The sequence below is a fragment of the Cordyceps fumosorosea genome, assembly GCF_001636725.1.
Source record: "Cordyceps fumosorosea ARSEF 2679 chromosome Unknown scaffold_36, whole genome shotgun sequence".
Taxonomy (NCBI): Eukaryota; Fungi; Ascomycota; class Sordariomycetes; order Hypocreales; family Cordycipitaceae; genus Cordyceps; species Cordyceps fumosorosea.
The window spans coordinates 37,186-61,630 of NW_017387336.1; the positions used below are offsets into that span (position 1 = coordinate 37,186).

At 59.2% G+C, this 24,445-nt stretch overlaps 9 protein-coding genes across 9 annotated transcripts; 3 read left to right on the forward strand and 6 right to left on the reverse strand.

Moving 5' to 3' along the window:
* Positions 1-1,160: 1,160 nt before the first annotated feature.
* ISF_08808 (hydrolase, alpha/beta fold family protein) lies at positions 1,161-3,768 on the forward strand (the record flags this gene model as incomplete). The annotated part of the gene is made up of 2 exons (XM_018852411.1): positions 1,161-2,796; positions 2,858-3,768. 2 exons carry the CDS (start codon positions 1,161-1,163, stop codon positions 3,766-3,768), a joined length of 2,547 nt encoding a protein of 848 aa, XP_018700371.1.
* Positions 3,769-4,093: 325 nt separating this feature from the next.
* ISF_08809 (Cwf19-like, C-terminal domain-1) lies at positions 4,094-5,987 on the reverse strand (the record flags this gene model as incomplete). The annotated part of the gene is made up of 2 exons (XM_018852412.1): positions 4,094-5,032; positions 5,058-5,987. 2 exons carry the CDS (start codon positions 5,985-5,987, stop codon positions 4,094-4,096), a joined length of 1,869 nt encoding a protein of 622 aa, XP_018700372.1.
* A 627-nt stretch (positions 5,988-6,614) lies between these two features.
* On the reverse strand, positions 6,615-7,954 carry ISF_08810 (Amino acid/polyamine transporter I; the record flags this gene model as incomplete). Its single annotated transcript, XM_018852413.1, has 2 exons — positions 6,615-7,690; positions 7,786-7,954. 2 exons carry the CDS (start codon positions 7,952-7,954, stop codon positions 6,615-6,617), a joined length of 1,245 nt encoding a protein of 414 aa, XP_018700373.1.
* Positions 7,955-8,855: 901 nt separating this feature from the next.
* ISF_08811 (exonuclease III) lies at positions 8,856-10,586 on the reverse strand (the record flags this gene model as incomplete). Its single annotated transcript, XM_018852414.1, has 1 exon — positions 8,856-10,586. One exon carries the CDS (start codon positions 10,584-10,586, stop codon positions 8,856-8,858), a length of 1,731 nt encoding a protein of 576 aa, XP_018700374.1.
* Positions 10,587-11,402: 816 nt separating this feature from the next.
* ISF_08812 (extracellular dipeptidyl-peptidase Dpp4) lies at positions 11,403-13,712 on the reverse strand (the record flags this gene model as incomplete). The annotated part of the gene is made up of 1 exon (XM_018852415.1): positions 11,403-13,712. One exon carries the CDS (start codon positions 13,710-13,712, stop codon positions 11,403-11,405), a length of 2,310 nt encoding a protein of 769 aa, XP_018700375.1.
* Positions 13,713-15,215: 1,503 nt separating this feature from the next.
* On the forward strand, positions 15,216-16,175 carry ISF_08813 (Nitrilase/cyanide hydratase and apolipoprotein N-acyltransferase; the record flags this gene model as incomplete). The annotated part of the gene is made up of 1 exon (XM_018852416.1): positions 15,216-16,175. The coding sequence occupies one exon, from the start codon at positions 15,216-15,218 to the stop codon at positions 16,173-16,175; it is 960 nt and encodes a 319-aa protein (XP_018700376.1).
* Positions 16,176-16,230: 55 nt separating this feature from the next.
* On the reverse strand, positions 16,231-18,106 carry ISF_08814 (General substrate transporter; the record flags this gene model as incomplete). Its single annotated transcript, XM_018852417.1, has 3 exons — positions 16,231-16,616; positions 16,666-17,445; positions 17,494-18,106. The coding sequence occupies 3 exons, from the start codon at positions 18,104-18,106 to the stop codon at positions 16,231-16,233; spliced, it is 1,779 nt and encodes a 592-aa protein (XP_018700377.1).
* A 1,044-nt stretch (positions 18,107-19,150) lies between these two features.
* Positions 19,151-21,048, reverse strand: ISF_08815 (ferro-O2-oxidoreductase; the record flags this gene model as incomplete). The annotated part of the gene is made up of 3 exons (XM_018852418.1): positions 19,151-19,889; positions 19,949-20,717; positions 20,766-21,048. 3 exons carry the CDS (start codon positions 21,046-21,048, stop codon positions 19,151-19,153), a joined length of 1,791 nt encoding a protein of 596 aa, XP_018700378.1.
* Positions 21,049-22,318: 1,270 nt separating this feature from the next.
* ISF_08816 (Phosphoesterase) lies at positions 22,319-24,291 on the forward strand (the record flags this gene model as incomplete). The annotated part of the gene is made up of 3 exons (XM_018852419.1): positions 22,319-22,430; positions 22,483-22,847; positions 22,894-24,291. 3 exons carry the CDS (start codon positions 22,319-22,321, stop codon positions 24,289-24,291), a joined length of 1,875 nt encoding a protein of 624 aa, XP_018700379.1.
* Between the last annotated feature and the right edge of the window lie 154 nt (positions 24,292-24,445).

Consider the following 24,445-nt stretch of genomic DNA (forward strand, 5'->3'; position numbering starts at 1 on the left):
GTGATGTAGGGTAGTAGCACTACCAGGCTGACTGCCGTGGTCCGGGGGTCGGAAATCTCGTGTTGGGAGTTTGGCTTGCTAGAAAAGACATTGTTGCTCGTTTGACGAAAAAAGCTGCATTTTTTTTGGTACGGGGCTAATTGACTCTAATCAGTGCTTTTGCATGGTTAGTTCGTTACTCTCTGTTCTGCTGTCTGTTTGTCTTGTCTTGTCTGTTTGATTCTGCCAGGTGTTTCCGCCTAGCGTCTGTTTCGACACCGTTTTAGCACCGTTTTGGCACCGTTTTCTGTCTTGCATACCGTTTCCTTAATATACCATGTAGACCCCGCAATGCCGTTTCTGTTAAATTGGCCAGCCGGGCATGCAGCCACCTTGACCCATTGCCCTCTACGGGTCGATCCGTACCTGCATCTTGTGGGAAAAAAAAAAAGAAAAGGTACATGTGCATTTCCCCAAAGATGATAAGACTATCTACCAATAACAACAATTTAAAATAGGTAGTTAATCCCACGATTGCTCCGCTGAGTATTCCGCCCGCGAACCTGCGCCACTAAAATTATAGACGACCCAGCATTATTACTGTAACTAGTAGCCCGGTACGGAGTACAATGTTAGTTAGCATGGTTCGCCCCGTGGCGCACCGGCCGCCTCAATCAATCAACCCCTGCCCCTGCCCTCCCTTGGCCAGGAGAAGAAGAGAACAGACCAGACAGCGTTCCAAGTTGAGCTGTTCCCCGAGTCCAGGGTTTGTTGGCGCTGGCTTCCATTTTGCCCAGCGATCCCGAACAATTTAACAAAAAAAAGAGGACATCAAGTGGACCGCTTATTTTCATTGTTTGCTCATCCCCCTCTACCGCGCTGCTCCTTGGCGCGCTCATTGCCCTCGCAATCGCCGAATTCACCTTGGGATACTCCCGCTCGCTCGCTCCTCTCCTCCAGCTCCAGAACTCTCCCTCGGTCGGCTCCTCTTCTTTTACTCCATCCACCTGAGGGACCTGAGAGAGACGCACCACCATACTCCGTCCCGTACCTACATACGGATCGTACCCCGTTCCCATTTGTGGCTCCTCCTTCCCGCTTCCGCCTGCACGCCCGCCCGCTGCAAACGAACTCGCGAGACAAAAAAAAATCGTCCGTCCACTCCGTTCCTCTCGCGCGTCATGGACCGCGATCCTGCAGACGGACCCCCCATCGCCGTCCCTTCGCGAACACACTCGAATCGCCTCCTTCACCACCATCGCACCAACAGCGCCCGTTCCAGAATCACAACCGCCTCCGCCGCCCCTGGCCAGACCAAGACGACACCTGGCGCCAGCCCGGAAATCATCTCGGACCTCATTTCCAGCCTCAGCACCTCGCACTTTGACGCGCTGCCCCTCGCCGCCACCGGTCCCTCCCTGCGCCTCAGCCCTGGCGCCGACGCCGTCGATCCCGTCCACGACGTCGCCGCCACGTCGCCCGTCGTCCGCACCGCCAAGCCACCCTCGGGCTACTCCGCCGTCACCTCCCCCAAGAGCCCCCGGCTCCCTACCGACGCCGGCTTCCGATCGCACTTTCGCGCCGGCAGCCTCTCCCGCGCGTCCTCCTCCGCCTCCCTCACCTCCCGCAACGACGATGCCCGCAGCATCGGCAACCTCTCCATAGAACCCGGCACCTCCGTGCCGCCCCCGAACGACCAGGAGCTGCGTCCGCGCCGCTCCCACGACAGCTGGGGCAAGAAGACCGGCCGTCGCCAAAAGGACATGCTGTACATGAGCTCCAAGGAGCGTCTCCGCGAAAAGGACATGGACCGCAAACGCCCAGCTGCCGGTGCTGGTGGTGGTGCCGTGGTCAGCGGCGCTAGCAGCATACATAGCAACGGAGGGGGTGGCCGCGCCGACGCGTTCCTCGCCGAGACGGCCATCAGCGAGGAGCCCGGCCTGGCCACCCCGCGCTACTCGAGCGACTCGTTCAGCGCATTCCAGGCCATCCCCAACCGCGAGTCCAGCCTGCGCAAGCCCGGCCAGAAGAAGCGCTCCAGCGCCCGCCGGTCCAGGCAGAACAGCGAATCGGACCCCATACCGGAGGGCCCCGAGTACGGTCGCGGCGGCGGCGCCATGTCGCGCACGACCGCCCACAAGCGCGTCGAGTCCGAGGCGGCACGCTCGTTTCTGTTCGACGTCGACGAGTACGCGGCGGTGACCCAGGCCCTCGACGACCAGTACGAGCGCGAGAACGGCCGCCCGGTGCCGTCGCCCGACTACCGACAGAAGAGCTTCCTCGACGACTTCGAGCACGAGGGCGCCCCGGCGCCCGCCATCGCCAACGGCCGTCGGGCGTACGAGCGGGAGCACGGCGGCAGCGGCCGCCTGAGCCCGTTCCCGTCCGCCGACCTGCGGGCGAAAGGGAGCGGCTCGAAGCTGAAGCGGCTCTCCGGCGTCGGTCCGCTGCCGCTGAGCCCCTCGCGCACCAGCGAGCAGTCCGACCGGACTACTACTGCTCATCCGATAACGTACGAGCGGCCGGCGTCGGCGGACTCGATCGACGACGACGTCGAGTCGTACCTGTGCTCGCCGAGGCTGTCGCAGAAGATCACGCACCCGCAGACGGGACGCGTGATTTCGTTCTCCGAAGTGGGCGACCCGGAGGGATCGGCCGTGTTTTGCTGCGTCGGCATGGGGCTGACGCGGTACATTACGACGTTCTACGACGAGCTGGCGCTGACATTGAAGTTGCGCCTCATCACCCCGGACCGTCCAGGCGTGGGCGACAGCGAGCCCTACTCCGACGGCACAACAACACCACTAAGCTGGCCAGGTACGTGCTTTCTACATCTGTTACTATCTATCTATTATGAGCTACCGCTAACATCCCCTAGATGATGTATATGCCATCTGCCAGGCTCTTAAAATCACCAAGTTCTCCATCCTGGCGCACTCGGCCGGCGCCATCTACGCGCTGGCGACGGCGCTGCGGATGCCGCAGCACATTCGCGGCAAGATCCACCTGCTGGCGCCGTGGATCCCGCCGTCGCAGATGAACGTGTTCGGGTCGTCGCAGGAGCCGCCGACGCACGCGCTGCCGACGTCGCAGCGGATCCTGCGGGCGCTGCCGACGCCGATCCTCAAGGCGGCCAACAGCAGCTTCATGAGCGCGACCAGCTCGTCCATCACCAGCTCGCTGCCCAAGTCGCCGCGGCGGACCAAGCGCAAGAGCAATGGAAAGGACGGGCGGAGCGTGACGCCCTCGGAGCGGGACAATGCCGAGATGGCGGCGGCGACGAACGGGGGCGATGCCGCACGCCCCGTCCCGATACCCGACGCCACGGAGAATATGGACCGCAGCATGCAGCCGCCGCAGAGCAGCAGCCTGTACGCCGGCGCCGGGCGGGAGCGGCAGACGACGTACGACCTGCGCCTGACGCACGCCATCTGGGACCTGGCGACGACGGGGGCCAACCCGGCGGTGGACCTGCTGGTGTGCCTGGAGCGGCGTCACGCGATCGGCTTCCGGTACGTGGACATTACGCGGCCGGTGGTGATCCACCACGGCAGCAAGGACAACCGGGTGCCGGTGGACAACGTGCGGTGGCTGGGCAAGGGCATGCGGCGGTGCGAGGTGCGCGTGCTGGAGGGCGAGGGGCACGGGCTGATGGCGAGCGCGAGCGTGATGGGCTCGGTGCTGATGGAGATGAGCAAGGAGTGGGAGGACTGGATGAGGGTGACGGGGGACGACTCGATGCTGAGGCAAAGGGAGAGGGGAAGGAGGACGGTGATGCCGCAGCGGTAGGCGAGTCAATGGTGTTTATCTTTGGTTATACGGTGACCTTTGGCTTTGGCTTTCATGCGTTGGATATCCCTGCCGTGTATTGTTCTTTCTTCGGACGGATCAAGTCGTTTTAATATTAATATCCCGGGTGGTTCTTTTCTATATCCTTGGGCTTTCTGTCTTCTTTTATTATTAGATTTTCTTGTATTTTTTGTTTTGGATATCTGAGGGAACAGCATGCAATGATCTTTTAGCATAGACTCGAATACTACCTGTATTGTTGTCCTCCATCAGACCAGGTGCCTCGCCGTTCTTTGCCAATCCCCCCCCCCCTTCTTCTACGCAACTACTGCCCATCCGTCAGCACCCGCGTCCAGTCGTACTTGCGCCACTCCTTCTTGAACCCCTCCACGCGGGGATCATCCCGCTGCCACCTCCCCTGCTTCCTCGCCAGGTGCGGCTCCGCGCCCACGATGCCCGCCACCACCTCCCTCGCGAACCGGTCCCCGCGCGGCCACCGGCCCTCGTCCTCCACCACGTGCGCCAGCCCGCGATCCAGCCCGAACCAGACGTGAAAGTACGGCGCCTCCTTCGCCAGCTTCCCGCTCAGCGCCGCCCGTCCCTTCCCCGCCGTCTCCACGACCTTTTTGTGCTGCGCCCACTCCTCGCCCGCCGCGAGGAACGCCTCCCGGAAGTGCGCCGGCGCCGTGGCGCCCTCCTCGTAGGGGATCGGCACCGCAACCAGCGCGGCGTGGCGTCGGAGGCGCGGTCGCGCGGCGTCCTCGTAGAAGAGCACGTCGCGCCCCTGCGCGGCGTACATGCGCGTCAGCGCCTTCATGAAGTTGCGCAGCTCCTCCCACTCGTCGTCGTCGCACTCGAGCAGGTTGGTGCGGTGCGCCGTGGGCACCACCACCGCGCCCCCCGGGGACACCTCCGGCTCCGTGCCAAGCGTGAGGAACGAGCGCGTGCCGAGCGCCAGCACCGGCGCCAGCGGCGGCGTCCCGGTATCCTCGTGGTGGCACAAGGGGCACTTGTCCAGCGCGGCGCTGGCTTTTTGGAACTCGTGGACTGCCGTGTTGCGCAGGTTGGCCTCGCTCTTGTGCACGCGCGCCGCGAGCTTCTCCGCGTTCTCGTCGAGGTACTGCAGGCCCGAGTCGAACTTGGCGTCCTTGGCGATGCGCTCGGCGAGGCGCGCGCCCTCGCCGCCGGGTTGGCCGCGGGTGCGGAGCTCCTCGCGCAGCATGTCGTCGACGGTCATGTCGTCGTTGGCGACGACGGTGCCGCGCTCGCGCCCGCGGCGGGTCGAGCACGACGGACTGCGCGGCGGAGGCGGAGGGCGCGGTGAAGGCAGCGGCGGCGCGGTTGTATTCGTCTTGGAGTTGCGCGGCGTTGGGCGCGCGGCGGAGCTTGGCCTTCATCATCTGCGCGCGGAGGCGGTTCAGCGCCGTCTGGTCCATGGGCGGCGGGACGACCGTGGCAGCTGATGTTGTGGTGACTGCTTCCGTACGAGGCGGAGGAGGCGTCGGCGAGCGAGGCTTTTGCGCGGCCAGACGCTCCTTGTAGAGGTCGCCGCTCGGCTTCTCCTTCATGGCGTAGCCCTTGCCGTAGCTCTTGGCGCGGTCCAGCTCCTGCCTCTCCTCCCTAGCGTCGTCGAACTCGCGCAGGCTGCCGAAGCGCTCGACGGCGACGTCCTCGACGGGCCGCCCCGTCTCCTCGGCCATGCTGTGCACGCCGCGCAGCTTGGTCATGCGCCAGGAGGAGCCGGAGTCGCCAAACGTGTAGTCGACGACGTGCTCCTCGGCGGGCTGTTGCTGTTCGGGGGGGTGACCGAGGCCACGATTGATTTCTCGGGCGGAGATGACGCGCTCCGGCTCGCGCGGGGGCGTCTTCTCCTTGGCTACCGGTCGGTGGACGTGCTCGATGTCGAGGGCGGATGGCGCGGTCATCCAGGCGTCTCGGACGAGCGTGGTGCCTGACTCGGTCGATGGCGGTTTCTCATCGGAGTCTCTTCGTCTCTCGGTTCGGTCGCGGTCATGGCGATGCCTGTCTCGGTCTCTGTGCTCGTCGCGCGACCGTCGGCGGCGTTTGTGTCTGTGGTCGTCGTCCTCGTCACGGTGACGTCGGCGATGGCGGTCGTCATCGTGGTGGTGTCGATGGCGGTGCTTCTTTCGGTCGTCCCGCCGCTCGCGCTCTGCCTTTTCGGCGGCGAGCTGCTTCTCAAACTCGTCGAGGCCGTCCATGATGTGATGATGGAGATGGTAGATGGAGGTGGAATGAATGGTGAAGCTCAAGACAGCTAAAAGTTTGCCCCACTGGGATGGGAGCAGACAGCTATTTTTATCAGCACATTAACCTAGAGTGAATAAATACGCATGTAGTATTGCGTGTAAATTTTAATCATCTTATTAATTTTAATCGTCTTATTACAATTCGTCTATATTATTCTAGTCATTGCCCTTTTGCGACTAGCATTTGACCCGGCGGTACTGCACCACCTCGTCCTGGCCAAAGATTCGCTCGACCTCTATTCGATACCCTCTTATACGAGGAACCATCTTTGTCCATACTGCCCAGTATAGCACGCCGGATAATAATACAAGGAGTCCCAATAGTGGAACGAGGAAGAATGTATCCTTTCCAAGAGCAGAGGCAGGAGGGGGGACGAATGGCCCGATGATGAGCAGCCCGTTGAAGAGTAAAAATACGACAGAAATGGGCAGATACGTATGCCAAGGTGACTTCCAGCGTTCCGACTTGTTCCACTGGAGACGGATGAGACCAACTGTGAGTAGCAGGTTGATCCATGCTCGAGGATGTACAGATCTGTCTTGTTAGCTGTGATCACCACTGACACGAGGCAGTCGGACCTACAGTTCTATGAGGGCATCGTACGATTCACCCAGGGGCGGTGCAAAGAGCACAACCATGGTTACTATCCAGTGAAGCAGGAGTGACGCCGCGGGGGCGTTAAAGGGCCGGTTCGAGGCCCAGAACCTGCCGAGCGGCAGGATCCTCTCCTTTGCCAGCTCCTGGTTGAGCCGCGAGTGCGCAAAGCTCGTCGCGAGTACGCTGCCCAGGCTACTCACCGCCACGAACACCGGCAGCGTCTTCGCCGCCGCCGCCTCGCCGAACATGGTCTTGAAGAAGAGCGCCGCCACCAGCGCCTCCGAGCCCGCCAGCTCGCGCGCCGGCACCGCCGCAAAGTACGCCACGTTGGCCAGCACGTACAGCACCGCGACCAGGCCGACCGCCAGCGGCGCCGCGATGGCCAGCGTGCGTCGCGGCGCGCGGACCTCGGCCAGCACGTAGTTGGCGTTCTCCCACCCCGCGAAGCTGTACGTGATGCTGACGATGGCGCCGAGGTATGCGGAGAAGCTTGCACCCCCGGCGGGGGTGTTGGAGAAGGGGCGGTCAAAGTTGTGCGGGTCGTCGTCGGTGCCGCGCAGGCCGGCGAGGGCAGCGAAGCCGGCAAAGGCGACGACCAGCATGACGACCATCTTGAACAGGCCGGCCACGTTCATCAGGCGCACCCCCCACTGCGGGAGCGCCGCGTGCAGAGCGACGGCCAGGGTCGCGCAGGCGGCGCCGATGCCGCGCGCCGCCCACGTCTCCTTCGCGATTCCCGAGGAGGAGGAGGAGGAGGAGGAGGAGGAGGAGGAGCCGCAGGCGTCGACGAGGAGCTGCCCGAAAGCGACGGCGTTGGCCGAGGACACGCCGAGGAGGACCATCTGGGCGGCGAGCACGCAGACGGCGAGGTGGCGCGGGCGCGGGTAGGCGCGGTCGAGGTAGTTCTTCTCGCCGCCGGAGCGGTTGGGCTGGGCGAGGCCGAACTCGAGGTAGAGCGAGAGGCCGCAGAAGGCGAGGAGGCCGCCGAGGAGCCAGAGGAGGAGGGAGAGGCCGACGGAGCCGGTGGCGCGGAAGACGTCGGCGGGAGCGGAGAAGACTGTGGATGGGGTGTGGTGAGAAGCAGGTTGGCTGGGAGGGGAGGATGATGTTTGAAATGGGAGGTGAGCTCTGAGAGGATGGGGAGAGACGTACTGCCGGTGCCAATCATGCTGTTGATGATGAGAAAGGCGACGCTACAGATTCCCAGCTTGCGGTCGTCGGTGTAGGAGAAGCGCTGCGCCTCGACGTCGCGGTGATTGCTGCGGCTGGCTCCCGACTTGTCCGACCCATGGCTGCCGCTGCGATGGGGATGGGGATGCATGTCGATGTATGCGGGATGACTAGATCAACCAGCCATTCAAGATTCAAGATGTCACCTTTGGAGGGAGACGTCGTCGGGGTCTGTCTTGTATGTAAGTTGCCTCCCCCCTCGGAGACGGGCTTCTGGAATTGCATCTGCTCCCCGGCCGCGTCAGGGAGACGAAAGCTTGGCCGCACCTGCGTGCTTGGCCAGGGCGTTGGCGCCGAGACATTCTGTCGTGGGAAGTCTCTGGTCAGCCAGCCAGTCAGTCTGGTTTTTTTCAGGCGGCCTCGCTGACTGAAAGACGCCAAGAAACGGCCAGCGAAAAGCCGTGGCTTCTTCTTGCGGTGAAAGGCAAGGAATAGCAGCGCTGGGCTTTTTGCTCGCCAAGGCCTGGGCGGGTAGCAAAATGGCTGGGTCTCTTGGCCTTGGCCTTTCTGCTGAGGGACTTGGCCAGCCAACACGCATGACCGGGCCGGTCTGGCAGAGATTACTGGTGTTTCATTCAAGTTGAGGGTTTAATCGTGTGCTATTTCTAATCCGATCCATTGTTGTCATTTATTATTCTGCGATCGATCAAGTTGATACCATTAGGGATGGCGGTGCAGTTTCAACTCCTCAGCGGACAGGACGGGAATGCCAAGATGGGATTCCACTTGCTGGCTCTGGGCGTTGTGTTAGTTGTGCTGAGACTGTGACTGTGCTCAACATGTGACAAAGAAAAGACAAAGGACAGACAAAAGAATGACTGACTAAAATTACAAAAATTACAAAAACAAAAACTGACCAAAACCAACCCCTTTCCCCTCCCCGTACCAATCTTCTCTCTTCGCCTCTTCTCTCGCTTCCTCTCTCGCTTCCTCTCTCGTCGTCGTCCTCCCTCCTCCTCCTCCTCCTCCTCCTCCCTCCTCCTCCTCCCTCGTCATCCTCTCCTTGCAAACAACCCAACATCCCCAATGCTGTTATTCCCCCTCGTGCTATTCCACGTGTGCTGCCCGTTGATATAAAACGACGTCACCACCGCGTCATGATCCGACGGCCACAGGTTATACTTGTGCCGAGGATCGCTCACCGGATGCACCCCGTACCCGTTCTTCAACAAGTGAAACACCACGCTGTCCCTCAGCGTCAACTTCATCCCCTCCCCTCCCGCGCCGTACAGCACGTCCACCCGGTCATGCGGCTCCGGCACCGTCTCCCCCGGCAGCCCCCGCAGCGCGTCCCGCCGCACCTCCGACCACGTGTTCCCCGGATCCCCCTTCGGATCCGGCCTCGCCTTCCTGTACAGGTCCGTTAGCCCCGCGCCCACCAAGATCCTCGACACCGGCCATGCCATCTCCGCCCCCGCGCCGCAGTGCGTCCGGGCCGTCTCGTCGGTGTAGTCCAGGTGCGACGGGGACCCGAACCCGCCCGCCACGAAGACCGCCTCCGTCTCCGCGTTGGCCACGTACGGTGCCAGCGTCTCCGCCAGCTCCTCCGCCCTCGCCACCCTCCCGGACCGCTCCTCCATCTCCAGCACCCCGGCCACGCTCGTCTTGTTCCAGCACAGCGCGTGCGGGCCGTACCTCTCCTCCTCCGCTTCGCTTGTGAACGCGGCCGACCACACCACCATCCGCCTCCGCTCATCCCCCGGGATCTCAATCTTGACGCCCGCGGTGCCGCGCGGCCCGCCCTCCAGCGCCTCCACGATCGGGTACCGCGAAATCACCGCCGCGCCGCCCGGCCTGCTAAGCGCCCACCACCCCATCGCCGCCGCCAGCCGCAGCGCCGCGTCGTCCCCGTCCGCCTCCCCCCTCGCCTCCTGCAGCGCCACCACGTCCGCCCCCGTCTTCACGACGGCCGCCACCTGCTTCCTGTGCCGATCCGCCGCGTGCGACCCGGCCTCCCACAGGTTCCACGTCATCACCCGCAGCTCGCTGACCACCGGCTGCTCGTCGCGGTCCGCCACGCGCACGCGCAGCCAGACGCGCTGGTTGAACATGCGCTTCTGGTTGTACCGGCCGCTCGGGTTGACCGCCTGGACCTCGAGGCGCGCGACGCCCTTGGTGTGCGCGTCGGGGGTTCCGTGGAGGATGCCCCGGGGCGTGATGCGCGTCCAGCCGGCGCTGGAGAAGGTGATGCGGAACTCGGTGGCCGGGTCGCCGACCATGCGGAAGAGCCCGCGCACGTCGTGCGACCAGTACCGGCCCTGTCGCGCCGGGGAAAGGGTCACCTCGTCGGCGAGCCAGGCGACGTCGCGCCCGGGGTCGCCGGTGGTGAGATCGACGGGGTCGGCGAGGGTGCGGTACGAGTCGGCGGCGAGGTAGAGCGCGCGGTAGGCGAAGCCGCGCGGGAGCGTGTCGGTCTCGAGGTGCACGCGGTCGTCCATGCCGGGCGCAAACGCCCAGCGCAGCGGCGGGTGCACCTTGGTCCCGTTGACGGGCTCGCCGACGTGCGCGTACCAGATGCCCACCCAGTTGTTCGGCACGGGATCCCGGTTCGTGTACCAGAAGGTGCTCCGTCGCTGGCTGGTGTCCCACACGAGTGTCGGCGTGGGCGTCATGTCGACTTCTTCCTTGAACCGTGGCTTGTAGGCGAGCGTCCGGTTGTCGACGGTGGCCGCTACCGAGGGAAGCATCGCGGCGGCCGCGGAGAGCCACGGGCCGAGACGCATGGTACGGTTTGAACTGCTCTCCAAATCACGCTACCTTGGTGGTATTGTTGTGAAATGTGTGCTCAACTTACTGCACGATAGATATCCACGCTCACGAGTAGCAAAACTGAGAGGGAGCAAGAAAAGTACGTGGCGACCTGGTGATGAACAGACAGTTGTGGCCCTTGTCATGTCCCCAGCCACAGCGTTTATCTTGTTGACCCCGCGGTACCTTCAATTCCTCGCAACAAGGTTCATCACCATGGCATCCCAGGCTAGCATCTCCTCCGCCAGCCATCGTCCACCCAAACTTTGCATCGCCCCATGAGTGCGCTAACGTGTCTTGGGCAGTCCGTCGTGATCCCGAATTCTCCAGTGAAACCTTGCTTCTGTGAGATCTCGGCGAGACATCGGGACATGATTTCCAAGTTCCACGACCGCTTGTCTTCTGCCACAATTCTCTGTCGTGCATGGTCAAGCGACAGCAAATCATCCGACCAACACACTCGACCAACACAACCCCGCAGGTCCCAAGAACGTGGACGTAGATTGGACCCTGCTGCTTCTTCGGCCATGTGTCCGCCCAACTCAATCGCTTGCTACATCACCCGCCGCGTTGCTAGCGAAAACTCAACTTCCCAGCCTCGCCACGTGTCAGGTCTTACCCAGTCTTGTCTTCACCACGGCTGTCTAACTTTGCCGCCGTCGTTCTCGACCTTGGTTGTCTCTGTTTTTGTTTACCTGCTTCTTCAAAGCGCATCGATTACTAATTTAACAAATAATCTCTAGCCCTATCCATGTATATTCACACTAACCATGTACAACAACCCTCCCTCATCACGCCTTGGAGCGCCGACTCCATTGGTGCACCAGTCCCTCATCCTTGCGCTGCACCTCGTCCCACAGCCTGGCCGTCAGGAACTTGTACAGGTAGGTCGACGCTCCGTTGTACGAGATTCCGTGATCGCTGTCCGTGAACGGCACCACCCGGACCTTGGCCGGCGACACGCCGCCGCCCACCAGCAGGTCGACCAGCGCCGCTGCGTTCTGGTAGTGCACGTTGTCGTCGCCGGTGCCGTGCATAATGGCCACGCCGCCCGCGACATTCTTGAAGCCGTTTACGTTGCGAACCGCCGTGTGGTTGTAGCCCGCCTCGTTCTCCTCCAGCCGCTTCATGTACCGCTCCGTGTAGATGGAGTCGTACAGCCGCCAGTCCGTCACCGGCGCCGTGATCAAGCCAAAGGAAAAGGCCCCGGAGTCGGCCTCGACCACCTTGGCCGTCAGATAGCCGCCAAAGGACCATCCCCACATGCCGAACTTGTTGGCATTGATGTAGGAGAAGCGGGAGGCGAGCTCGCGGGCCGCCCAGATCTGGTCCTGCGCCTCCAGCGAGCCGAGCTGCCGCGTCACGGCGCTCCGGAACTTGCGGCCCTTGCCGGCCGTGCCGCGGTTGTCGACGATGTAGGTGATGTACTCCAGCTCGGGATCGGACCCAATGTACGCGGTCCAGCCGAGACCGGCATATGCCTTGGTGACGGACTGCGAGTTGGGTCCTCCGTAGGGGTTGAACAGCACTGGATACTTTTTGCTCGGATCAAAGTTGGCGGGCAGCGTCTGTCGAACGTTGAGGGTGAAGCCATCCGGGTGCTGCAGCTCAAACCAGGTCGTGTTGAGCAGCTTGTACGGCTGCGTCGCCTTGTAGTACTCCTCGTTGCTCTGCAGGGTGCGAAGCGGCGTGGTGCTGTTGACTGAGACGAGCTGCTGGTACGGAATCTCGGGCCCTTGATAGGACAGGATGTAGTATCCCCCGCCGGTGGAAAACGAGGCTCCGTAATAAGCAGGCTGGGACTCGTCAACTAGGGGCGTCGTCTTCAGAGTATCCCACGAGACGCTGTACAGGTGGCGCTCCGTGCTGTGGCGCTTGGAAGCCAGAAACGCGACTCGCTTGCGCTTCGTGTCGACCTTGACGATGCTTCGGACATCCCAGTCCCCGGACGTCAGCTGAATGGCCTCGCCGCCGTTGACGGGATACAGATAGAGGTGCGTCCATCCAGACTCGTCCGAGGTGTCAACGTAGTAGGTGGCATTGCAGTCACCCTTGAGGCTTCCGGCGTATTGAATAGTCCGGTCATTCTCGAACCAGCCGTCCGTGCCGTCGCGCTGGCGAACGACCTTGGACTCGCCCGTCCTGGTGTCGACAGTGATGTGCTTCTCCAGGTCCTGCACCCGGTTGAAGGCGCGGTAGATGAACTTTGTGTGCGTCTTTGTGACCCATGCGACCTCGCCAATGATGGTCTCATCGCCAAACGCATCGACGGGGATGTTCGTGGTCTCCTTTGTCTCGACGTTGAGCAGGTGCAGGCTGACACGAGGGTTCGTCGTGCCGACCTTGGGGTACCGCAGCTTCAATTCCTTGGGATAGACGGGCGCGACTTTCTGGCTGTCCATGTAGTACGGGACGGTAAAGGTGCCGACGCCCGTCTCGTTGAAGCTGAGGAAGGCGATGAACCGGCCGTCGGGCGAGTACCAGAAGGCGGAAGCGCCCGACAGCACCTCTTCCTGGTAGACCCAGTCCGGCACGGCGTTGAACTGGTCGGGGCCGCCGTCGGTGGTGATGCGATGCACGGTGCCGTTGACGTCGCGGACGAATAGATCGTTGCCGCGGACAAAGGCGATGGAGTTCCCGGTGGGCGAGAACTGGGCAAACTGCACATCGCCGGCCTGACCCTCGATCAGAGGACGAGAGGCGCCCGTGGCCGTGTCGACGATGGTGTAGTCGGCCAGGACGGAGTAGCGGTACTCTGGCGTGGAGTTGCTAGCGAACAGGACAGTGCGCTCATCGGCGCTGATCTTGTACGCCCCGTCGCTGGGGATCTGGCTCTTCCTCAGCAAGACGGTCGAGTTGCCAGTGACAATGTCCTGCCGGACGAGGTCGCCGTTGCTGTTCTTAGAGACGTACTGGCCATCCTTGCCGGCAGCGGGAGTCCAGGTCACGGCCGTTCTCCTCGGCGCCAGGCGGGCGTATGGTGTCGTCTCATTGTAGGTGACAAGACGATCGCCGGTGGACGTGGCAGGAAATGGGAGCTGCGTCGCGTTGATTTGCGCAGCGGCAGTCAAGGCCAGAGACAATGCGACATACACCTTCATCTTGACAGCGGGAGATCAAGGTGGTCAAAGAAAGGAGGGTAGTTAGTTGGTTAGCCCGATGAGGGGAAGAGAGCGCCCGCTGCAGTCAGTGGTTGATGGCTGGCTATTTGTATGGCAGCTCATCGCGGAGACATGCATGCCATTTTATATGTCATCCACCCTCCCGCTTCCTCCCGCTTCCTCCCGCTTAAATGTCTTGGATACCAGTGCCTCCTTCCTGCCTGCATGTTCCTGTCTATCTAGCCTTGGTACTCTGCAATCTGTACGGCTCGCGGAATAAGCACAAAGACAGGGCGGCCTTGGCCCAAGGGGAACTGCCATGCCACCTGCCCCTTTGGGAATGAGCCGTCCACCGCCAAGCTGCTCGCCATTAAAGTTTGCCCATTTTGCGTCATTGGAAACTTGTCTCATCTATTCAAAATACGCATCGGAAACACCAGCAAGTTTGCTGCTGGCTGATGCTGTGAGACTCTTGCTCACCCGCGGGCCGTGGCGCTTCCACGGACTTTTTTTTGTCTGCCGCATCGCACAACTAGTCGTGCCATGAGTTCGATCGGATTGCTAGCCGTGGAATTCAAGCGAATTTAGTCCCTTTGACAGCTGCCGAGTCCAGTGGTCGGCTACTCTACCCACGCGACTTTTTGGGTCATTTTGTTACCTAACAACTGAATATGAGGAAATGAGGCCAGCCTTGGCTAATAAGGGGTAACTCGGGCTGCTCCAAAAGTAAGCGAACAGCGCCACAACCTTAATTATACGTGTAATTCTCCGACACCATTATCAATGCTTTCCACATTCAAAAGCGACAATTCAGTTGTTATGGAATACATCTACCGACTTTTTTTTTTTCGCAGTGAAGTGACATTCGTGCCCATCTCCCTGCCTTGTGGTGTCCATCCTGTGGCTGCTGACTGCTAGCGTGGCTTTCATAAACTCTTAGAATAACTCCATCATGAACAAGACATCTTGCCGCATGCCTCAGATGCAACTGGGCATTATGAACGCGAAATTACTTACCAAAAACTCGTCCACAACAAGACACACATCCAAAACCACTCCCCACAATCCAAAGCTGCCGTTGTCGTAGATTATTAGCTGCAGCCGCAATCACTCGCCGCGGTCCAGGGTAGCCCACTTGCATCCATCAACCTCTCTCTCGAACCACCACTGTCGGACAACAATACATAGCGAGAAAAATAGACTCGTCTAGGGAAAGGATTGTTACATTCAACGACATATAGTAACCAGAAGAACCAAATATTCTAGACACCCACGTGGTAAATACTTCCCGTCCGAAAAGGGCAACTCCGCTCCCACTCAGCCTCGTTCCGCACGTCGCGTCCGGCCTCAATACGACTTCTCCGATGTAAGCCATTCGCAGCGCCAACCTCATCGCAACTTATAAAAGCCAGCTCCAATTCTCTCTCCCCCATCTTTACTCAAGCCAAGTGATTAGCCCGGTTAATTGCCTCCTCATCGCCTTGCCCGCCTTCACCGCCCATCATGGCATTCCCAAGAATCACCGACCTGCGCATCGCCTCCGTCCAGTTCGAGAGCATCTCCGGTGACAAGCCCGCCAACCTCGCCACCATCACCCGCCTTGCCGCCACCGCCTCCGCCGCCGGCTGCCACGTCGTCGCCTTCCACGAGTGCTGCATCCCCGGGTACACCTTCGCCGCGCGCCTCTCCCGCGCCGAGCTCGCCGCCGTCGCCGAGCCCGTCCCCACCGGGCCCTCCGTGCAGGCCCTCGTCGCCGCCGCCAAGGCCCACGGGATCATCATCCTCGCCGGCCTCTATGAGCGCGACGAGGCCACCGACGAGCTCTTCAACACGTACGTCTGCGTGTCCGGCGACGGCCTGCTCGCGCGCTTCCGCAAGCTCCACCCGTTCATCAGCGAGCACCTCGCGGCGGGCAGCGAGATCGTCGTCTTCCACCTGCTCGGGTGGCGCGCGGGAGTGCTCATCTGCTACGACAACAACGTCATCGAGAACGTCCGCGCGACAGCGCTGCGGGGTGCGGAGATCCTCTTCGCCCCGCACGTTACCATGTGCACGCCGTCGACGCGGCCCGGCGCCGGCTTCGTCGACCCCGCCCTGTGGCACCGCCGGGCTGAGGATCCAACCACGCTGCGCGCCGAGTTTGACGGCTTGAAGGGGCGTGCGTGGCTGATGAAGTGGCTGCCCGCGAGGGCGTACGACAACGCCATCTATGTCGTCTTCAGCAACCCGATCGGTATGGATGACGACCAGCTCAAGAACGGCTGCAGCATGGTGTTGGATCCGTTTGGCGACGTCATCGCCGAGTGCAGGAAGCTGGACGAGGACATGGCCGTGGCGGTGTGCACGAGGGAGAAGCTGCACCTGGCCGGAGGGTTTCGATATCGCCAGGCGAGACGGCCACAAATTTACGGCGAGATTCTTGCGCAGGATAATAATTCACAGCTCAAGATTGCGTGGATGTAAGTCATGTACATCGAGTAAAGCCGGCATATTATACATCTATTGAAAGATGACCATGTTACGCGTGGTCTGTTGTACCATGCGTGCCAAAGTACTTGGCTAGCTCGCTCTCCAACTCGCTGCCCTCAATGTGCCGCATTTCCTTGGCTCGTTGGACCGGACTGACCTTGTCCGCGTAGGCGCTGGCAAAGATGACATCTAGTTCTTCGAGACTGCGGCCCTTTGGTTCGGGGAAGAAAAACCACACGACGGGGATAATGGCCGCGTTGAAGACGGCAAACATGATGTACGTGCGGTACCCAAGTTTGGCAAAGGCCGGCGGCGTGATCATGACGATGAGAAAGTTGGACAGCCAGTTGGAGCAAGTGGACAGTGCGTTGGCCTGGATGCGGATGCGGAGGTTGGTCATCTCGGCGGGGTACAACCAAGTCATGCCAAGCCAGCCTGGGAAGAGGTTAGAAGTTACGACTGGATTGCAGCGGCATGGGCTTACCAATGGCGAAGAAGGTGTTGAAGACGAAAAGGAAGACTGTGGCCGTCACGCCGTAGGTGGTGTCGAGCTTTGGTGCGCCGTTGGGGAGGGTCGTTCCTGTGGACACTGTTCCGGCCAGAATTGCCATGGACGCCATCATGCCGAAAGCACCAAATAGCATCAATGTACGACGACCGCTCTTCTCGATCAGAGGCAACGCAACCAAAGAGGCCAGAAAGTATTCGGTACCATTGGCAGCGGCCAAAAGACGTGACATTTCTGCACTGAAGCCAAGGGAATTCTCGAACAAGAAGGTGGCGTAGTAGGTAATGAGATTGATGCCGCAGATTTGCTGACCAAACTGAGCGGCGATACCAATGAGGGTTCGGCGTAGATTCTGCGAAGGACCGCCAGTGAGAAGCTCCTTGTTGCTGAATTTGCCCTGCGCACCCTGGGCCTCGATGCCGTCGATGATGTTTTGTACTTCCTGCCGCGTTTCCTCGTCGTCGATGGATTTTCCGAGAAGGCGCGCCGTCACCGACGCAGCCTCGTCCATTCGTCCGTGCATGGCCAGCCAGCGAGGAGACTCGGGCAGATACATAAGCCCCCACATGACGATAAGGGTGAAGAAGCTCTGGAAAGCGATGGGGAAACGCCAGCGAACGGAGCCCTCCAAGAAGTAGAAGCCAAAGTCGATCCAGTACGCAATCATGATGCCGCCCGAAATGAGCGCACCCGAGAGCATGATGAGGAAGCCACGCTTGTGTGGGCGGGCACACTCCGACTGCCAAGTTGGGATCGCTGCGAGAGTTAGGGTGTGAAGCTGGGTATCATACTGTCTTCACTCACTTGATGTCACCATGCCATTACCGACACCGCCAACAATGCGCCCAGCTACAAACAAACCGTACTCAAAGCATGCGGCCTGCATAATGGTACCGATAATCATGATCAGACTCCCCCAGAATGTAGAAGACTTGCGGCCCCAGGATTCGCCATAGAAGAAGACGAGTACTGCGCCGAGGAAACAGCCGATCTGATATATGGCCACGCCAGCCGCCTGGGTATTCGCATCCCCAGTGCACATATCGGGGTTGGGGATTGTCGCATCGTGGTCCAGCCAGCAGATGGGGTTGGCCTGATCACGCGGCGTCATTAAAGGCAGGTTCTTCTGAAAGTCGTCTAGCGTTAGAAGCGCGCTTAGCACGCCTTGGTCGTAGCCAAACATGAGGAAACCGCATGACGCGATGATGCCGATGCAGTTGTTCAGCATCCGGCCTTCCAACAGCTTGCCACGAACGGTCCATTCGGGCAGGCCAAATTTGTCCAGGAAGCTGTTGCTCGGCCGAGTCTTTACATCCCGCTGCTCCTTGCGTGCAAGACCGGCATCAAGGTTTTCTGCCAAACTGGGGCTGGTGTTGCCAGAATCAGCAGAATGTTCGTGCTTTTCCTTGTCTGCCATGGTAAGAAGCTTGTAGAGAAAGGGCGCGCTGGAACCGGAAGTTGGCAGCTTAGTTTGTACATTCGATACGGCGATTCAGCGCATTTTGTATTTGAACATGAGCTTTCATTCTTGGTTAGAGACCAGGAAAAAATTGCCTAGATGCACTTGTGGAGGAATGACTTGCGCATCTAGTCTTGGCTGAGGTCACAGAAGCATCTGTGCTGGAGTGTGCCCCATGATACTTTGAGTAGGCGCCAGTGGATTTTGTCGGGATCTTTCACGACCCATTTTTAGAAGCGGGAATAGTTCACTGATGGGTTACTTCCAACGGCTGACCACTGCTTTGACAAGCCGCTGCGGTGACTGTAGAATGCCTAATCACTTGTGATAACCAGCAGAGGCTTGATTGGTGGTATGTAACGGTAGCGATGGTTGGGCGATGGGAGTACAACTTATCCTGCCGTGATAGCTGGAATCTCAAGGTCGAATTTATTTTTTATGCTACTACGTATTGAAGCGACATCCATTTTGGCCCCTGCAGTTCTCCAAGGGACTGAATCTGGAGATGGGATGGTAGTTTGTAGCCCATATAGATTGTGAAAGCAATGGCAATTCTTGGCGCGCCGCTGATGGCGGGATACCGTACACGGTAAGCCGGGACCGTAAGGCGCTTCGATTATCAGCGATTGCGGCTGCCGGGTCCATTTTAATGACGTCGAACCAAGGCCGGACCAAGCCGCCGCGCCATAGCGTTTTAAGGTTAATAACAGGTTCTGGGTTCAAAAAAGCTCGCAAGGGGGTCGCGTTTTGCGTCGCCTGGGCGACTTGGCAGAATTCTCGGCGGCCAAGTTAGTCGTGTAGCGTCGTCCGTCGCGGGTCTAATATGTCATCGCCCAGGTATCGGCGAAAAACATTGCGGGTCGCAGCCGTTTCTAACAGCATTTCCATTTCCCGTCGATTGCCAACCTGACGGCCGGCAAAGTTTTGGTGGTGTGCTTGGTCGTAGTGAGCACCGTAGAGGTAGCAGCGATAGCAGAGCCGCATGCTGAGTGGATGCGAGACTCACGAGGTTTCACATACATCGGCTGCTGCCGAACTGAGAGCGAGCGTATGCTGCTCGTCATCTGCCGGGCCGACATGGAATCCCGCTGCCATACCCGTACCCATGTGGACCATCATGTGGCAGTGAAGCATCCAGAGCCCGGGGTTGTCCACCAGCACCCGCAGCACAACATGCCCACGCCGAGGCACGCTCACGGTGTCCTTGACGAGAGGGTTTGCCAGGTTCAACGGCCGCGGTAATATCCTCCCAGGATCGAAAGGGTTGTAGCTGCCCCAGCCTGCACGGCCCTCGGCTCTAAAGGATGACAGGACGTAAAAGGAGTGTCCGTGCAGATGCATCGGATGTGAGCCGTCGTCGAGGTTGTTGATAACGAGGTCTACATGCACAGGATCGGGTCCACTCTGCAGGTAGGGAAAGAACTGGTTATCGTCCCAGTCCTGGCGACTCTGTGAGAGGATCGGCTTAGACTGCGGCTTCCACGTGGTGTGATTTACGTAACCGTGTGGCCGGTTACCGAGATGAGACTTGATCATTGTTTTGAGATAAAACAAGATCGTCTGCTGAGCGGGAGGAAGACCTGTCTTCGTCGGAGCATCGGAAGCCAGTTTGTCTAGGCTGATATGCGTTTGCACTGCGGCCAGAGCTCTGGGCGGCTGGAAGTTGGCAGCAAGGAGTGTGTCTGGTAGAGCTGGGAATGCCTGCTCCTCAATGAGCGAGGGATTCGGTCTTGAATAGTTTCTATCGGCGATGTTAGATGCCTGAGACATGGTAATGAGCTTGGGCTGAGGGTTACTTACTCATCATCCAAGTATATGTTGAGCCATGGCTGGCTTTCGGACCCCTCCTTCCACGAGAGCATCAAATCAGTGCGTTCGCCAGGATAGAGGACGCCGATGGCATCGGCTGCAGACGATTGGACGGCGCATCCACCATCCACCTGGATTGGCTCTAGAGTGGCGCCATCTACCATGAGGCTAAGGCCGGATATCGTACCGACATTGACAAGCCGCAACCTCGTCTGGGCAGCCTTGCGACGAAAAATGGGCGTCATGTCAGTAACAGCCCTATCTGTGCAGTTAATTGGGAATGCAGGCATTTCCATGGCGCAGTCAAATCGGCCATGGCCGTTAATCTGAAGAGAATCTGGCACAGGCTCATCGCCAAGACTTGTCCAGCTTGCATACCACTCAAGCACATCTGCTTGTGGCTGGTGGAACCAATCCCCGATCATGAGAAGAACGTCGTCGTAGTCGTGAGGCTTTACGTGCTGCTGTGGAGGATGGACAACCAGTCCGCCGAATAGCCCGTCACCACGCTGAACCTTGTGATGGCTGTGCCACCAAAACGTTCCATGCTCGTCGGGTCCAATGTTAAAGTCATAGACAAAGTCTCTGCCACTGGGAATGGGACACTGCGTGATACCAACAGCCCCGTCCATAGTGTTGTTGCCCCTCAAACGCAAGCCGTGCCAGTGAATGGATAAGCCTTCGTCCGCAAGATGATTACGGACATGTACGATGACTCTATCGCCTGAGCGGGCTTCAATTGTTGGTCCAGGGAATTCCCCTGAAATAGTGTCAGCACTGCCGCTTTTGACGTTGGTAGTCGACGTACCGTTGACAAGATAGACTCGTTTTTCGACCCCATCTGGGCTGCGTAGTCCGGATGTGACTGTCCAGTCGAAGTGTAGTGTTTTTGCATCTCGGTTATTGTGTAGCTGTGGGTGCAGCGGGATGGCAACCTCGTCGCGTGGCTTGGATTGCTGGTGAACGAGGCGCTGGGGTTGGCGGCCGAGGTATGGCCCGACAAGCAGTGTTGCTGCGCAGAAAAAGACAGCAGTTGCAAGCCAAAGTGACATGCGAGTTCCCAATGACCGTTTTCCAGACTGCGCCGGCATATTGCGTCGCGATTTCGCTTGGCTCTCTCGCCCGTCCATCATGATGTCCTGACGGTCAATGGGACCGCCGTGGAAAGACTTGTGTCTTTGTCCAAGTTGATGACGGCTAAATTAGTCCGTCGATTTCACAGCGCGGTTAGACTAAGAGTCAAAATAGGTAGGTTGTCAACCGCGGCTACCCAAGAAGGAAGCTGAGACGGAAGACGGCCTTAGGGTGGTCTCGCAGGATGATGCAACGTGACGGTCCTGGACTATGGCAAGCTCCGAGGAGGGGCATGGCGATTGGCTGGAGCCGTCGGTATCGAATTGGATCGGGTTGCATTGGGGGCGTTGAGGTAGGCGAAGCATTTGAAATCGTACGCATTGTATAGGCTGCGTTTGTCGGTGGTGTACTGTGTCACGCAAGGAGAGTTCAAGGTACATAAGTGGGAGATGTAACACCAGCCAAGATACTAGACTGTGGCACGTGTACATTGAGATCCACTGCCGGGGCTTGTTTAGGGGGCCGCTAGAGGCACCAGGGACGGCTACAAGGCACCGCTAAAACGGTTTGCTGTTAGCGGAAGGGCTGGAGCGCGGCTGGTTGATGTTAGGTAGCTTTATGGAGTACCTGGATGTAGAGAATCACATATGTACACAGTACGAATTACTATATCAAATTAGTAACGACTAGACTATCTCTCAGAAGCGACTCCGCCCTGCACAAATCAGGCACCTCGACTGTAGGGTCTACAGGGCAAATCCGCCTAGCCGTAGCGCGAGCTCAGAGCTGCATGCACTGTTTCTCCCTCCATCTCCACTGAAAATAAAGCACCATGGACACGTCGACTCCACACCGCCAAACCTTCTTTCTTGCTGGCTTCTCTTCCATCTCAACCATCTCCTGCATCCTCCATATTTTCCCGCCATCCATCTCTTGGCCTTGAGCATCATCGCCCCTCGCATGACCCCACACTGTTATTATCATTGTCCACATGCACCGCACTGGTCACTGCGTTGGATCAACCCCACGGCGCATGCCCGGCGCAGATTCTCCCGTCCACCCGACTAATAGCCACTCCTGGTCCCTGTTCCTGGCCGCCATGCTCAACCGCGCTCCCAGACCGAACCATGGCAGTCGTGCGCGCTCCGGTCGCCACGCCGGCCGGGACTTCAGACAGAAGTAACCTTCCAGGTCCAGATCCATAGTTATATGAAGCCTTCCCGCTGCGGTCTTGGCAAGTTTGGGATGCTCTTCCAACTCCTCCTGTCTCGGTGCCACCTTGCCATCATGAGTATTGTCCGTATCGCTTCTTCAGCCGCCACGGCCCTCTTGTACTGGTCCCAGCCCGTCAAGGCCACTGGGCTGGCCGATATCGACCATGTCGTCCTCTTCATGCAGGGTGAGTCTGCACTAAGCTGCACTGCGTGCCATCTGCTAACCAACACATACAGAGAACCGTGCGTTTGACCACTACTTTGGCACCATGCCCGGTGTCCGTGGCTTCGCGGATGCCAACCTGCAGATGAATGACGATAAGCCTGTGTGGAACCAGGTGGTCGACTCCTCGATGACTACCGAGGCTGACCACATTAACCCCTGGTACCTGAACTACCTTGACGGCGACTGGAAGAACATTACACAGTGCATGTATGCTGGTAGTAATGAATGGTCCAAGAATCATGCTGCCTGGAATCACGGTACCAACGATCATTGGGCGATGAACAATACAGTCTACAGTATCGGGTACTTTCAACAGCAGGATATCCCAATCCAGTGGGCGCTTGCTGACGGCTGGGTCGTCGGTGACATGTACCAGGTATGTATTTTATAGCTGCCGAGAATCACTCGCTAACATTTCTTAGGAAGGCGTCGTTGCCTCAACGAGCCCTAACAGAGTAACTTGGGTTTCAGGATCCATCAACTCCCCAGGCAGCCCCCAGAAACCCGATCAGGGCGGCAACCCATACATTGACAATAACGATGTACCCGGCTGCGATTATGGACGCATCAACTGCTACCCGCTCAAATGGAAGACGACGGGTGAAATGTTTGAAAACGCCAACGTCTCCTGGACCGTCTTCCAAGACACCAACGATAACTTTAACGACAACCCTTACGCTTGGTTTGGCCAGTTTCAGGATGCCCCCGAGTCTTCTCCGCTATATCAGAAGGGTATGGTTGGCTCTTCCATGGACTCGTTCTACGAGCGCGCTGCCAACGGCACCCTTCCGGAGCTGTCGTACATCATCGGCCCCACGGTTCTTTCTGAACATACCCCGTACATGCCCAAAGATGGTGGCTGGCTACAGCGCAAGATTGCCGACGCCATCATTAAGTCGCCCAAGTACAACAAGACGGCCCTCATCTACTCTTATGATGAAACCGGTGGTTGGGCTGACCACGTTGATCCCTTCCGCTCCCCCGAAGGCACGGCTGGCGAGTGGCTGGATGACCCCTATGGCGAAGTCGGCTACACCTTCACCGGCCCCGGCTACCGCGTGCCCTTTTACATCATTTCTCCTTGGACACGCAACGGCGGTGTCTACACTGAGCATAGCGATCACAACTCGCAGATCCTCTTCCTTGAGAAGTGGCAGGAGGCCAAGGGCCGCGACGTCAAGACTGATGAGATGGTACCATGGCGCCGCGAAAACATGGGCGACCTCGTCAATGCGTTTGACTTTACCAACCCTGACTATGAGGTTGTCGAGCTTCCTGATACTCCCGAGCCGCACAAGAACTCCAAGGGCCAATGGGACGGCTCTTCATTTTGTCGTGCCAGTTACGAGGAAGACTTACCTCCAGCACCGTACACTGGGCCCGGTGCCATCCAGGACATGAGCACAGTTGTCGGCGAAGGTTTCAAGCCTGTTCGCGGAAAACTCACCGAGGGACGTTACCTGACTTTTGAAAGCAACGGACAGGCCCTGGCAGCCACTAAGTGCGGCGACAAGGCCACCGTGCAGGCGGCCACGGCCAAACACGAGAAAGCGGCCCAACGCTGGGTCATTCACGTCGTCGAGCTCGGAGGTAGCGACTTTACCATTAGCAATGTCGACTGCAGCCAGTACATCTGCACCGACGGTGCGCTCTGCGACAGCGCTGACACGGCCGCCGTCTTCACCCTCGGGTACAGCTCGGGCCAGGGTTATACCCTGCTTGAGAAGGATACGAGTGAGTACTGGGGCGTCAGCAGCGACAGCTCGCTATCATATGGCGAGGAGCCTGGTTACTGGCAGCTGTTCAGCGTCAAGTACTAGAGACTGGGTCTGCGAGAGTAAGTGCATGATACAGCAGATGTTGCTTGAATTTGGTACTTGTGTAAATACGTATCCGTAAATTGAAGTTGCTTGTGCCTAGAACCCACACTCTGCACCATGTCTAGAAGGTGGCAACAGCGTTCCCACTCCGTTT